This window comes from Bombina bombina, chromosome 4 (assembly GCF_027579735.1).
Source record: "Bombina bombina isolate aBomBom1 chromosome 4, aBomBom1.pri, whole genome shotgun sequence".
NCBI lineage: Eukaryota > Metazoa > Chordata > Amphibia > Anura > Bombinatoridae > Bombina > Bombina bombina.
Window position 1 is genome coordinate 904,051,162 of NC_069502.1, and position 15,579 is coordinate 904,066,740.

Here is a 15,579-nt window from a genome sequence, read left to right on the forward strand (position 1 = left end):
TATATATATATATATATATATACATATATCTTGTTCCTTGTTTAATGGTTTTATTTCCCTACATGAATACCTCTCTTATCTCTGTAATTTGTGAATTTTCCCTGTGTGTTTTTTGCCTGAACGACCCCTAGCTCAAATGTCCATAGATATCTCTCAACTTTTTTTGGAAGGCCCATCTAACTCTAATTTATCTCTCTCCCTCAGCTGAATTTAAAGTATATCTGCCACAGTATAAAGAAATTCAGACCTGAATATTTCAGCTGTTCCACTGCTCTCTGCAACCAGGTAGCCTCTGCAAAGAGTTGTTATGCATTCCTCAGAGTCCTTGCATGTCAGTTCAGATGCTCCAAGACCAGTTCACAGAGGTAGAAAAGTGGATCTCAAAAAACAAACTCTTCCTAAACACTGAAAAAGCTATCACAATGATCTTTGGAACGGTACCTAAAATTACACAAACTACAAAATTCCCATCTACGCATCAAAACAAAATCAAATTGCACGCTGACCGCAGTCCACTCTTTCAAATACTTGGGTATGTTGTTAGACCCCAATCTATCTTTTGGCCTCCACGTAGAAAAACTTGCATCTAAACTCTATCAAAAACTAGGTGCCCTGTACAGAAACAAATCCTGTCTAAGCCCTACAGTAAAGGAAATGTTTGTACAGCAAATGCCAATCATGGATTATGGGGATGTAGTATATGCACCTGCACCGCAAACTCACCTTAATAAACTTAATACATTGTATTACTCGTTCTGCTGTTTGTGCTACAATGTAACTACAGGACCCACCATTGTGACATGCTAAAAGATCTAAACTGGCTGTCGCTGGAATCCAGACGCACCCTTCAACTTTCCAGCCTTGTGTTTGAGCTTTTTTGGGAAGCTCCCACCCTACCTGAGCAGAATGCTCTCCCCGGCTGTTTCCACCTCCCATAACCTCCGATCCAGTATCAGCACATTATTTAGTCTGCCTCCATACAAAAAGAAAGCAGCTCGATCCTCCTTTTCCTACAGAGCACCACAATTATAACGACCTCCCGCACACTTTCAAACCTTCCCCAAGCCTAAAATCCTTTGAGATCCCTCTCTACACATCTCAAAACAGAATGCACCTGTCATGGTTGATTATAGATTTCCTACCTGTTCTATGTTAAAATGGCATATATTATGTATTAATATTGTTTCTGTATTTTATTGTACCCTATTGTAACAATGCAATGTTTTGTTGACCCAGGACATACTTGAAAATGAGAGAAATCTCAATGTATCCTTCCTGGTAAAATATTTTAATAATAATAAATAATATAGCCAAGCAAAGTAAGGTAAGAAAAAAAAAACAAAAAAAAAAACAAACAAACAAGAGCCATAAAAGGAGCAGGGGAAAAAGGATGTGCGAAAGAAAAAACTAACCCCCCAAAAAACATAAGAAATTAATTTGTCAGGTAAGCATCAATTATGGTTTTCTGTCATACAGGTGGTGAGATTTCAAAAAAATAATAATAATAAAAAAAGATTCCACAATCCATTACTATTGGGGACCAATACCCAAGCTGTGGAGTCCACAAATAATTTATTTAAAGGGAGGGATTTAAAAATATATATTTTTTTCACTGAGAAATTAAATCCACAACCCCATTTTTTTATGTACTAAAAACAAATCAAACAGGCAGAAAATCTGAGACAGCTGCGTGAATAACCTTTCAACCAAATGATGCTTAAAGGGACAGTATACACTCATTTTCATATAACTGCATGTAATAGATACTACTATAAAGAATAAGATGCACAGATACGGATATAAAAATCCAGCATAAAATGGTTTAAAAACGTACTTAGAAGCCTTCAGTTTAGCTCTGTTGAAAAGGTAGCTGGAAAGCCCACTGCAAGTGGTAAATAAGACACTCCCCCCCTCCCCCTTCTTTTGCATATGAAAAGACCCTTTACACAAACAGGAGCAAGCTGGAGAAGGTAGCTGACGGTATTCAAATAAAACTTTGGGGCTTGGTTAGGAGTCTGAAAATCAGAGAAATGTTATTTAAAAATAAGCAAAATTATACATTTTTAAAAAAAACTTTATGGGCTTTATAAATAGATCATCTACAAAACATTTATGCAAAGAAAAAAATGAGTGTATAATGGCCCTTTAAGAAGAAGCAAAAATATAAAAATGGTAGAATTTTGCAAAAGTATGCAAAAAAGACCAAGAAGCTGCCTTGCAAATCTGATCAACTGAAGCCTCTTTCTTGAAAGCCCAAGAAGTGGCAACTCACCTAAAAGAATGAGCAGTAATCCACTGTGATTGAGGTTGACCTGCCTCCAAGTTAGTATAGTGAATCAAAGTTTCAATTAAGAGTTGAACAACATGCAATCTTCATTCTTCAGCTTCCTCCAGCAGAGGCAAAATACAAGACTAGTTTACCAGTGAGGTGGGAGGATTTTTTTTTTAGATCTCTTGGGGTTTAGGAATCTTTGCCTCCTCCTAGGGACAGGGAAGTAATTCCCAGGAGAAATGGATTGTGGACAATCACCACCTGTATGAAAGAAAGAATCCTGCTTAGTTATAAATCCAAGCCTTGAGGACTCAACCTCTGACCCAGACAGAGGTCCTCCTAGCATAATGTAAATATTCAAGATTGCGTGTACCTAAATCTAACCCTAGCCACAAATCAATGACACACTTCCGGGGGAGATGTGACGCCCATAGGAAGAACCCTTTAAAATATTGTGAGTGCCGCCTGACCTGCCTCACACAACAAAAAGGTAACTCTGCCCTCTCATGAACCGAGACTTACATAAACATAAGGCGAAACAAGCATCATCATCCGTGTGCAAGACATAGGACACTACCAGGCTCTGTTCATCCTAGTATGGACAAAACTAGGAGACACGAAAGGGGGAAATGTATCTCTTTATACCTAAACAAAGGGAGCGTAGCATGTTTGTGTCCATGTCGCCTGGGAAGGGGAGCTTTCACCTGGTGATACCGAGGTAGGCTAAGATAATAAAACAGTTTCAGGAATTCGTTTTCTTTTCAGCCCCTTCTTTGAGGGACAATTTCTTTGGTAAGTGCTACCAGGATGAACCAAGATAGGTATTCTATATTTAATAGATTCCTTAGTCAAATTTGTTATCAAATAATGACTGAAATACTCCAAATAGTTTTAATTTTTCACATATTAATATAATTTGTTGTATTACATTACAAGATAAAGGAATAGGGCATTTCATTTCCAGATGGACATTACTAACATAAAAATAAATTGCACACACACACATTTTTCTCAAATAAAAACCTTTTTCCATATCTTTCAGGGGTGCTAATATTTTGTTAAATATTCTGTACTTTATAACTCTTAATAAAAATAAACTAAATAAAATTGAAAAAAAAAACTAATCATTTTACAAATTGCAAATAATCTTTTCAGAGTTTTTTCTCCTTTTTCTTGCTTTTTTTTTTTTAAATAATAATAAAAAGGCACCTTTTATCTTCTTACACCATAACCAGAATTATCTACAAAAGACAGTGTTTTGAAATGGTAGAGTTTAGAGTAGCCAGTTGTTTTAAGTACATTCAGGTTTTAATCAACTATATATTACAGTCATTAAAACAAGCATGCCATCTGAAGATGTATGTACAGCAAATTAAACAATTGTAATAATTATATATATATATAGTATGTAACAGCAAAATACTCATGTCATACCCATACCATTATCTTTTTGTGTACATTTATCACTCAATACAAAATATTAAAATGCACCCCTGGAGTCATCCCATACTAGACATTTAATATATGTTTACAATATATATATATATTTATATATAATATACATAGTTTTTAGAATTTCCAAATAAATCTTTGTAATTAGTCTAAAAAACCCAAAAGGTCAAATACACAAATAATCCACAATTTCAATATCTAAGTAAAAAGCTGCATACTGTACTTCTGTCCTTTAACAAAGTGGAAACATTATAAAACTAATCATTTATGTTTATTTAGTGGCATTATCTTTTCAATTTTCTTAAATATTAGTTGCATTTCGTTCACCAGCACAAATATCAATTTACAACTTATGATAAGATACTGCCTGATATATGAGCATGCTTTTGCAACAAAAAAATTGATATGTTGCATAAGCAGCAACTATATAGGTTTATGTTTTATTTAATAAAAAAATGCATTTAATTCCTTAAAATAATACAATCCATATGTAAGAACAGATGCTTTTTGGGGGGGAATTTTAATAAATCCATAAACGTCCAGTGGAATCAGTATTGGGGAATACTGTCATGTTACTAAGAAGCATATAACTAAGGATAGCATTTTCTTTTATTTTTGGTTACTGGGAAGGCTCAATTGTGATTTGTTTCCTTTATTTTTAGTTTAAATAAATATTGGAGAAATTAAAAAGAAAGATGTGCATAGGAAACGTGCCATTAAAAAAAAAAACTAACATACATTTAACAGCATGTTACAGACCCAACTGCTTCCTCATGATCATGTATTTTTTATCAGAATTCTTTTAGAAAGGCAGCTTCTAATTATAGTACTATTAAGACAGGGAATAATTGTTAAATTAGCTATAATAAAATAAAGAAAATCACATAAAATAAGAAATCTTGTTCAAAGTATTTTTGGAGAAAACAATTTGAATACCTTGGTAATTTTGGTTCATAGTCAGTAGTCAACCACAATGTTACTGATTATTTTTCCATTAAACAATGAGTACGTGTTTCATATGAAAACACTAAAGTCCACATAGGATATTGTTGCTTTTTGCAATTGATCATATGAAGCAAAATGGTACACAACTGGTTTTAGACAGGCTAGCCTATGCACCCTGCTGAAGGTGCTTTTCTTAAATTAGTAAATAGTGGGATCCATATTAATGCATCTGCTAAATTAACAAATGTAATGAAGATTATGTAAGTGAAAATTATGAAAACAGTGCACAATCAAAAATAAGCAACAAGTTCAAAGAAATCCCTTTTTTATGGCAGCAGCATGTATTTACTATGTTTAAAACTGACCATGCAGTATTCACTGTATTTTTAAAAATTCAACAAAAATTGACTTCCTAAACTTGATATTTACCAAATATTAATTATCATCCTTGAAGATAGTAATGTACGTTAAACACTTCTAAAAAAAGATTATTTTTTTTTCCTACTGAAGTCACTTGATGTTAAAAGCACAGAACATAATATCACAATTGCCAGATTTCATTTCAGGAACAATCATATCTGAGCAAAAAAAAAAGAGGTCCAGGTTATTTACCAAATATATTTTATAGCACTTTTAATGGGAGGCAAAAGGAACAAAATCCCAACACTCTTGCAAATATTTGCCATAGCACTGGCCAACTTTTTTTAGTCCCTCTACCCACAAACTTAAATATGCTGGAACCTAGTTTGATCCAGGCCTGCCTGGTCAAATGTACACTCTTAAAAATAAAATTCTGCTACTGTAGTTCAGAGGGCATTTGAACGATATCATTCAGGCTCTAAGCACCAGCTGAGTTCACAGCACCCTGAACAAACCATTAGTTTAGAATACAGCATCCAGCAAAGCTAAACCAACAAGATGTGTGTATCATCCTAATTATCAAACTCAAGGTGAAAAATAAAAAGGCAGATTAGTCAATTCTTCAAAGTTAGTAACATGTCTCTTTTTAAGTGGCTGGTTGAATAAATGAAAAGCTACAGGAAAGCATTGTGTCATACAAAAACTTTGGCAAGGGCATCAGCTCCTGCACTGGCAATGTAGCATTTAGATGGATGAAATGCCACATCGTGTATAGACTCGTCAAACTTCTTGCGGTGAGCTGTGAATTCCTGTATGCAGGTCTTGCTTTCTAAGTTCCATAAACGTATCGAACAGTCATGACCTATGAAAAGAAGGTATTTTATTACACAAAAATATGAACAGGTGGAAGATTATTTTTTTATGTTAGGTTTCCTGCTAGATCATTTTGTAGGATCAATATATACTGCAATAAGTATTTTACAGACAGGGATGTCCAATCTCACCATTATTATTTAACTTAGCAATTGAACCTCTTGCAGTTACTTTAAGGGATAATTTAGGGGGGGGATCAAGATAGGCAAAATTCCTGTTAAACTCCTACTATACGCAGACAACTTGATTTTACTTTTAAAGGATGCCCAGAATGAAAATTCCTAAAATTTTGGAAATTATAAAAGATTTTGGCTCTTTTTCAGGCTATACAATTAATATATCCAAATCAGAACTTCTCTGGCTGAGTAAATATCATCAAAACCAATACACACCCCCTTTTAAAGTAGCTTCGCAATATATCACATATTTAGGAATCCAGATTAGTGTCAATCCAGAAGATTGGTTTAGTTTGAATTACCTACCCCTATTTGCGAAAATTAAATTCGAGATGATGAAATGGGATAATCTCCCACTTTCAATTACAGCAAGAATCAACTTAGTCAAGATGATTGTCTTACCTAAGATATTATACTTAATGCAAAACATCCCTATAATCATATCAAAAAAGAATCTTAATAGTTTAGATCAATTAATGAGACGATTTATATGGGGGAAGGGCGCGAATCGAATATCATTATATAAATTGTCACAACTAAGGCAATATGGTGGATTGGCACTGCCCAACTTTGCTATTTATAATAGTGTAAGTCTTGCAAAAATCGCAATGGATTGGGTTACGGGTGGGAACTATATTGCATTTACTGAAGCAGAACAAAATTTAGTTTATCCCCTCTCATTAAATGCGCTCCTGCATTGTCCTAAAAAATTAATTCCAAAGAGAATTAAAAATAAACAATCACTATATCATATTATAATTGCATGGCAAGACATACGACGTAGAGTAGATAGTGATCCCCATTTTTCAGATTTACTCCCTATTAGAGGTGATCCACGTTTTCCGCCTGGCATTAGCAATCAAGTGTTTAGGAAATGGGCTACTGTAGGGCTTACTTATATAGCACAACTTAGAGAGCCTGATCTACAAAGTATAATGTCATTTGAGAGACTTAAAGAATCTTTTAACTTACAGAATGCTGACTTTTTTGCATACCTCCAAGTGAGACACTGGTTTCTTAAAGTTATGGAAGATAATAAGTTGCCATGGAGCCATCCAGGAGTGAAAATGGGGTTAGCATTATTTAAGGCAGGCAAACGCTCTATTAAATATTGGTATAATATGATTATTACTAAGTCAGGGGAACTAAATATTGCTCAGATATGTTCAAAATGGCAAGCAACGATTGTAGACTTAAAGGGACATAATACTCATATGCTAAATCACTTGAAACTGATGCAGTATAACTGCAAAAAGCTGACAGGAAAATATCACCTGAGCATCTCTATGTAAAAAAGGAAGATATTTTACCTCACAATTTCCTCAGCTCAGCAGAGTAAGTTCTGTGTAAAAAGTTATACTTCACCTGCTCCCAGCTGCAGGTAAAAAAAATTAAAAAAAATGAAGAAATGAACAGCAGCCAATCAGCATCAGCAGTGCTGAGGTCATGAACTCTTACTGTGATCTCATGAGATTTGACTTAACTCTCATGTGATTTCATAGTAAGCTTCCTTTACCCGATTGGTGAAATAATATGAGAGTGCACGATGCTAGTCCCTTCAGATGTCCCAGGACAAACACACTAAAATGCTGCTTAGAAATCCTTTACAATGGGAGGTGGCTACTGAGGAACTTTTGAGGTAAAATATCTTTCTTTTTTACATAGAGATGTTCAGGTGATATTTTCTAATCAGCTTTTTACAGCTATGCTGCATCACTTTCAAGTGTTTAAACATTTGGGTATTATGGCCCTTTAAACATAGAACAAGTAAAACAAAGCATAACTCTCCTGGACGAGGCCACACTCGCGGCAAACTGGCGAGAAATGCATATAAAACTTTTACATAGGATATACTTTACGCCTGCTAAAATAAATAAATGGTCGACACAAGGTTTAAGGGTATGTCCCCGTTGCTCTTCAATCGATGCTGACTTAACCCACATGTTTTGGAGCTGCCCAAAAATTAATCAGTTTTGGAAACGTGTACAATTTTGGTTAACTAAGGTGACAGCTACAAAATACATAATAGAATTACAACACATAATTTTCCTATTGGATACATCGGATAGATTGGTAAATAGAGTTTTCTGTAATACGGTAATCCTGGGTGGAAGATACCTCATTCTTAAAAATTGGCAACAAAAAAATACACCTACTATAAACAATTTAACATTTTTATTACAAAGGCAATATACAATAGAACAATTTGATAATGTAATTAATTCTGAACGGCAACAAAATAGATTTATTTTAAAGTGGTTAGATTTTGTTAGACATTATAAAAATACCAACACACAGAATCAGTTACTATCACCATTAGAGAATTTGAGTTAAGATACAAACCTCCCCCCCCTTTTTTTTTTTTTTTTTTTCTTCTCCTCCTTTGCCCCCCCTAAAAAGTTAAAAAGCTTTCTTCTAATTTGGTCAGGAATTTGACAATTGATTCGTAGGTGGCTCCACCTTCCTTAATAATTTAAAGGTTGAAATTACTAAAAAGTTAACACTGGATTATTAGAATTTGTTATCTGTTGTTGTAATGATTTGCCTTTTTGTAGGTTTATAATGAGTTAGGGTAAATTTTGTGTTAATGACTATTGTGATAAAGGGAGAAAAGTTAAATATCTAATACTTGAAAAGGTTATGATTTGTGTCTAAATGTCGGAACATTTTTTTTTTTATGTATATTTAATCTTTGTGTTTGCTTTTATGCTTTTTGGTTCCAAATGACATAATTGTAACATTGATTGTGTAGCTCTTTTTCTCCCCTTTCTTTGTATATTCTTTTTTGACCTTTAATAATAATAAAAAAGAGTTAATTCTAATAAGTATTTTACAGACGGGAACCAAAGAAAATGCGCTTTATGTGTTCAAAACTCTAAAGAAAGCTGTACTAAAGACCCTGGATTGGATCGGTTATTAACAGCATTACATCACAAAGGGGGGAGTGGTCTATACACCGAGCAAATGTTTGAACAGAGTAGACAAACATGAGTCAAAAGAATATATGCAGAGACTGAAAATGCTGAAAGCTACAGAATCCTTGAATTATTAGGTCATTAAATCATACAGAAGCTTGACTAAGAGCTGATCATAGTTCTGGCTGTGATTATGTCATTTGCAGTTCCTTATCGCCTGTGCTAAAGTCAGTTAGTTTCAGAAGTCTACAGTGTGCATCTCCAATTCTTAGAATTGAAAAACTTAAAAAGGATATGAAACCCCAAATTTTTCTTTCATGATTAAGATAGAGAATGCAATTTTAAACAGCTTTCCAAATTATTTAGATTATCTAATTTTATTAGTTCTTTTTGTATCCTTTGTTGAAAAGCATACCTACGTAGGCTCAGGAGCCGCAATGCATTACTGGCAGTTAGCTGCTGATTGGTGGCTGCACTCATATGCCTATTGTCATTAGTTCATCAGATGCTCAGCTAGCTGCCAACAGTGCATTGCTGATCCTTCAATAAAATATATAAAAAGAATGAAGCTAATTTGATAATAGTAGTAAATTGAAAAGTTGTTTAAAATTGTATCATCTATCTGAAAAAAAAAACAGAATTTATGCTTACCTGATAAATTTCTTTCTTTTGCGATGTACCGAGTCCACGGATTCATCCTAACTTGTGGGATATTGTCCTTCCTGACAGGAAGTAGCAAAGAGAGCACCACAGCAGAGCTGTCTATATAGCTCCCTCCTTAACTCCACCCCCCAGTCATTCGACCGAAGGCCAAGGAAGAAAAGGAGAAACTATAAGGTGACTGAAGTTTACACGTGGACTCGGTACATCGTAAAAGAAAAATGAAGCTAAAGTATCAAATTTGTAAAATTTGTAAAAGGTATGAAGCGAAGACCAAGTTGCAGCCTTACAAATCTGTTCAACAGAAGCATAATTTTTAAAAGCCCATGTGGAAGCCACCGCTCTAGTGGAGTGAGCTGTAATTCTTTCAGGAGGCTGCTGTCCAGCAGTCTCATAAGCCAAACGGATGATGCTTTTCAGCCAAAAGGAAAGAGGTAGCCATAGCCTTTTGACCTGTACGCTTTCCAGCATAGACAACAAACAAAGAAGATGATTGGCGAAAATCTTTGGTTGCCTGCAAATAAAACTTCAAGGCACGAACCACGTCCAGGTTGTGCAACAGATGTTCCTTCTTAGGAGGAGGATTAGGACACAGAGAAGAAACAACAATTTCCTGATTGATATTCCTGATAGAAACAACCTTAGGGAGGAACCCAGGTTTGGTATGCAAAACCACCTTATCAGCATGGAAAACAAGATAAGGCGAGTCACATTGTAATGCAGATAGTTCAGAAACTATTCATGCTGAAGAGATAGCAACTAGAAATAGAACTTTCCAAGATAGAAGCTAAAATATATATGGAATGCATGGGTTCAAACGGAACCCCCTGAAGAACTTTAAGAACTAAATTGAGACTCCATGGCGGAGCAACAGGTTTATATATGTGTAGTGTGATAGGAGCGCCTAAAAGTGGATTCCTGCTGCTAAAAAAGTTCTTCCCTCAAAGAGAACTAAATGGTGGATAAGAAGAAAAAATGGGGTTTATTTAGCAGCGCTAAAAAAAGCTAGGAAATGATGATACCAATCTAATTTATGTTTTATACAATCTATTTTATTTAAAAATTCTTATAACACATAAAAACAACAGCAAATGCTTTTCCTAATTAATAAAGGGACGTCTCCCTTATACAACACTTATAAAAACAGACTAGAACCATATAATCCTAGAATTTCAGGTATAAAGGAATTAATTCTATAGATAACATATGGCAAGCAACAAATTTCTAAGATAAATGGTGAATTAAATATTTAAAAGGCACAAATGTATCAATCCTAATAGCTTTACAGTTCTTCAGTAACAAATTCAGTTATAAAGTTACACAGTTACTTTCCTTGGACATATAATTGGCTCAGGTGTGCTGGATAGTTAAAAAGGCAAAAAACAGCCAATATTCTGATTTAGGTGCCAAAGCAATCGTGGTTAATGGAAATGGTTAATTTAACAGATGAATACCTTGATGTCTTTAAAGTTCAGTTTGCGTGTTTTAAAAAACGTAGTGCAAATTAGTGTAGAGGTACCTTAATCTGTCCTGGTTGCAACCGCTGATTATCTTCACTGTGAGGGATTCACAGACTGTTTGTTCCTGGTGCTTCTGATAAGTCACCTGACCTTCTCTTTGATTCAGAGGTCAGGGGTGATGATCCGTTCTGGTGATGTAGTTATCCTTTTTTTTTTTTTTTGTTTTCCTTTCTTCTTATAGCCCAAATATTGTTTTCATCTGGGTTCCCTCAGACTTCTTAAGGTTTGAAGAAATCTTTGGTCAGTGTTTAGCAGTAACACCGTATTCCCTGAAGTTACCAAAGGTAGATTTTAACTTGCAGGGTCAGGAGAAAAGTTTAAAGTTGCAGGGTCACACAGCTTTGTGACAGTAGTAAATGAAGTTTAGTAGAGTGTAGCAGGTCCCATAGCAAGGTATTCATCTGTTAAATTAACCATTTCCATTAACCACGATTGCTTTGGCACCTAAATCAGAATATTGGCTGTTTTTTGCCTTTTTAACTATCCAGCACACCTGAGCCAATTATATGTCCAAGGAAAGTAACTGTGTAACTTTATAACTGAATTTGTTACTGAAGAACTGTAAAGCTATTAGGATTGATACATTTGTGCCTTTTAAATATTTAATTCACCATTTATCTTAGAAATTTGTTGCTTGCCATATGTTATCTATAGAATTAATTCCTTTATACCTGAAATTCTAGGATTATATGGTTCTAGTCTGTTTTTATAAGTGTTGTATAAGGGAGACGTCCCTTTATTAATTAGGAAAAGCATTTGCTGTTGTTTTTATGTGTTATAAGAATTTTTAAATAAAATAGATTGTATAAAACATAAATTAGATTGGTATCATCATTTCCTAGCTTTTTTTAGCGCTGCTAAATAAACCCCATTTTTTCTTCTTATCCACCATTTAGTTCTCTTTGAGGGAAGAACTTTTTTAGCAGCAGGAATCCACTTTTAGGCGCTCCTATCACACTACACATAAATACCTATTGTTCCCTCTTGGGGTGTTTTTAACACTCCAGACTAGTGAGCTGTCTTAAGATGGAAGATGACATTTTCACATGGAGAGAAAAAACTCTCAAAGATATAGTAGAGAATGAGGAAAGAATAAAAGTAAGCCCCTATCTGAATATCACTGAAATAATGTTTGAATTAGAAAAACTTATGACGACTGAATTAAAGCAAAAAATGGAACTAAAGTTTCTTGATAAATATATTAGTTTAGGGATTGCACCAAGAGGATTAAGGTTGAGAAAAAATTGCACTTTTGAATTAAAAGATAAATTCCAAAAGGAATGGGATGAGACATTAAAAAATGCATCCACAACACTATTACAAATTTTAAAGAGATCACGAGAAGATTCACTTGACATAGTTGAGAAGAACATAATCACCATAAAAAATAAATTAAGTAATGAAAAAGAAAATGTTGACTTTAAAAATTCACAGATAGACATTATGAAAAAATTGGACAATTTAAGTATGGAATTACAGGAGGTTAAAATAAGAAAATTAAAGAGGGATAAGGAAGATTATAATGAAGTTGCAAACAGAGAAGAGGAGAAAATAAATAATAGGGAAGAGAGACAGAAAAATCAACATTTTGAGGGTAACACAGGTAATTACAAACACAATGCACATGCCATAAGGGAAAATTATTCCAATTCCCCTTATCACCAATCCAAGTCATATCAATACAATGATCAAAATCAAGAAAATAGGACACCATATGACAGAACTCCAAAAAGGATAAACTATAGGGAAACTACTGAATTCAGACCTCAACAATATAAATCAAACTACAGAACAAACTATTATAGACCTAGGGGACCACAATACATGACAAATACAAATAGAAACCCACCTGAACACCCAAGCTATAATGACTATAGAAGACCCCATACAAATCGTAACTTTTTTGAGAACCATAACTATAACCACTATAGAAGACAGGATGATTATTATGAAGAGCATAACCAACCAAGGGGCCACATAGCATATAGTTATTGGCCAAATGACAATAAACCAAGATACCAGGGGTACAACAACCGTAATAGAGATTGGGAATATAGAAATAATAGAGAACATAATTACAACACACGAATACAAACAGAACCTGAAAAAGAATGGAGAATAGACACCACGAATAGATTTACACTATTAGAAGAGAAAGAACAACAAAAAAACATGAATTATTTTTTAGAGATGAGCCCACAAAGACCCAGCACTTCAAAACAAACAGAACATTCAAAAGACCCACCAGTGGGAATGAGAAAAAGAATAAGAGAGGATGTAGAGGAGGAAAAAGAAAAAGACAGGGAAATAAAAAGAGTGAAATAAAAATACAACAAAAAAGTGGCATTTTCAATATTAGTAAAAAAACTTTAACCACAGAGGAAGAAAGAGTGTTAAACTTAGGCCTTAGCTATGCTCCCTCTACGAGATTAAACAAATTCAACACACACATACATGTGAGCCAGTTTGTAAGGAAGTTAACCTTGAAAAAATATTTCCTACGGGATCCAATAGAGAGAAATTGGCAACAACCAAAAGAGACACCCACCATATCGCCTATGGCCTCAAATAGTAACATAGTAATACCACAAGTAATTCATTCGAAAATGAAACCGAAATCCACTTTTTATCCGACAAATGAAAAAGGAAGGAATATTGAATTATTCGAAAAATTGGTTCAGGAAGATATTAAGAAAATAAAAACTAACAATAAGATACCAAAAAATTTAACTTACAAAGAAAGAACAGTTCTTAAAGAATTGCAAAATGATACCAGCATAGTAATTAAACCGGCAGATAAAGGGGGTGGGGTTGTAATCATGGACAGAGATAAATATATAGAAGAAGCACAAAGATTACTTAATGAAGGGGATACATATCAGGAACTAAAACTAAATCCAACCAAGAAATTTCTGGGTGAACTAACCAAATTATTAGAGGATGCAAGAGAAAAACAAATTATAAATAAAAAAGAATTTGATTTTCTATTTACAAAATTTCCAAAAATACCAATTCTATATTTCTTACCAAAGATTCATAAAAATCTAAATAATCCCCCCGGTAGACCCATAATATCGGGTATTAACTCCCTCACCTCCAACCTCTCGAAATACATAGATGGATACCTACAGGGCTATGTTAAAAAATTACCCTCTTACCTAAAGGATACCACTGACATCTTGAAAAAATTAGAGGTAATTAAGTGGGAATCACACTACACATTAGTGACATGCGATGTTTCGTCGCTTTACACCAATATAAGTCATGATTTGGGACTGATGGCAATCTCAAATACCCTAGATAGGGACAACAAACTATGTATGGAACAAAAGAAATTCATAGAGGATGGAATAAAATTCATCCTAGGCCATAATTATTTCTCATTTGAGGACAAATTTTACATTCAAAAGAAGGGAACAGCTATGGGCACAAGATTCGCACCCAGCTATGCCAATCTCTTTATGGGATATTTTGAGGAAGGTTTCTTCCCTAGGCATAGTCTGGGCGCGGATCTTGTGCTCTATAGCAGATACATAGATGACCTGTTCTTTATATGGGGGGGTAGTGAAACTGATCTAAACACTATTCTGACAGATATGAATAAAAATGAAATGGGACTATCCTTTACCAGTAACTATAGCAAAAGCCAAATCACCTTCTTGGACTTAGATATCGAAATTGTAGAAAACCAATTAATAACCAAAACACATTTTAAAAAGGTGGATGCCAATAATCTAATCCATTATAACAGCTGCCACATGAAAAAGTGGAAAGACAATGTCCCTAAAGGGCAATATTTAAGAATTAAACGGAATTGCTCAAGAATGACAGATTATCAGGATCAAATAAAGATCTTAGAAAGGAAATTCTTAGAAAGAGAATATAGTCCAGAAGTAATCAATGAAGCTAAACAAGAGGTAGATAAGAAAGTAAGGAGGGACCTCTTAGAATATAAAACAAAAGATATCAAAGAAAATCGAGATGAAATTAATGTGCCCTTTATAACTGAGTTCAGTCATGACAACCTAAACATCCAAAGAGTTTTAAAAAAACATTGGCACTTAGTACAAACTGATCCCATCATAGGGGGAAAAGTGGGGGAAAACCCAAAAATAATATATAGGAAAGCACAGAATTTGAAGAGCCTACTAGCTCCCAGTCAATTGAAAAGCATAAAGAAGAAAGACACTCAAAGGTGCCTAGACGGAAATCCTTTAAATGGTTTTTTCCCCTGTTTTAGATGCCGGGCCTGTAAATTTAGTAGTAAACAAAAGATTTTAAAATCAAAAAGTGGAAACTTTACTTTCAAAATAAGAGACACAATTAGATGTCAAGATAAAGGCGTTGTTTACGCCATTCAATGTTCATGTAAAAAAATTTACATAGGAGAAACAACCAGAATGCTC

At 34.2% G+C, this 15,579-nt stretch overlaps 1 protein-coding gene across 2 annotated transcripts in view; it reads right to left on the minus strand.

Moving 5' to 3' along the window:
• Positions 1-3,149: 3,149 nt before the first annotated feature.
• STRN (striatin) overlaps positions 3,150-15,579 on the minus strand; it is a 574,950-nt gene continuing 562,520 nt past the window's right edge. For both annotated transcript variants that reach the window (XM_053711828.1, XM_053711827.1), the window contains one exon: positions 3,150-5,891. In XM_053711828.1, the coding sequence (XP_053567803.1) occupies positions 5,722-5,891 (170 nt within the window). In that variant the 3' untranslated portion in view covers positions 3,150-5,721. The remainder of the gene's footprint in view (positions 5,892-15,579) is intronic.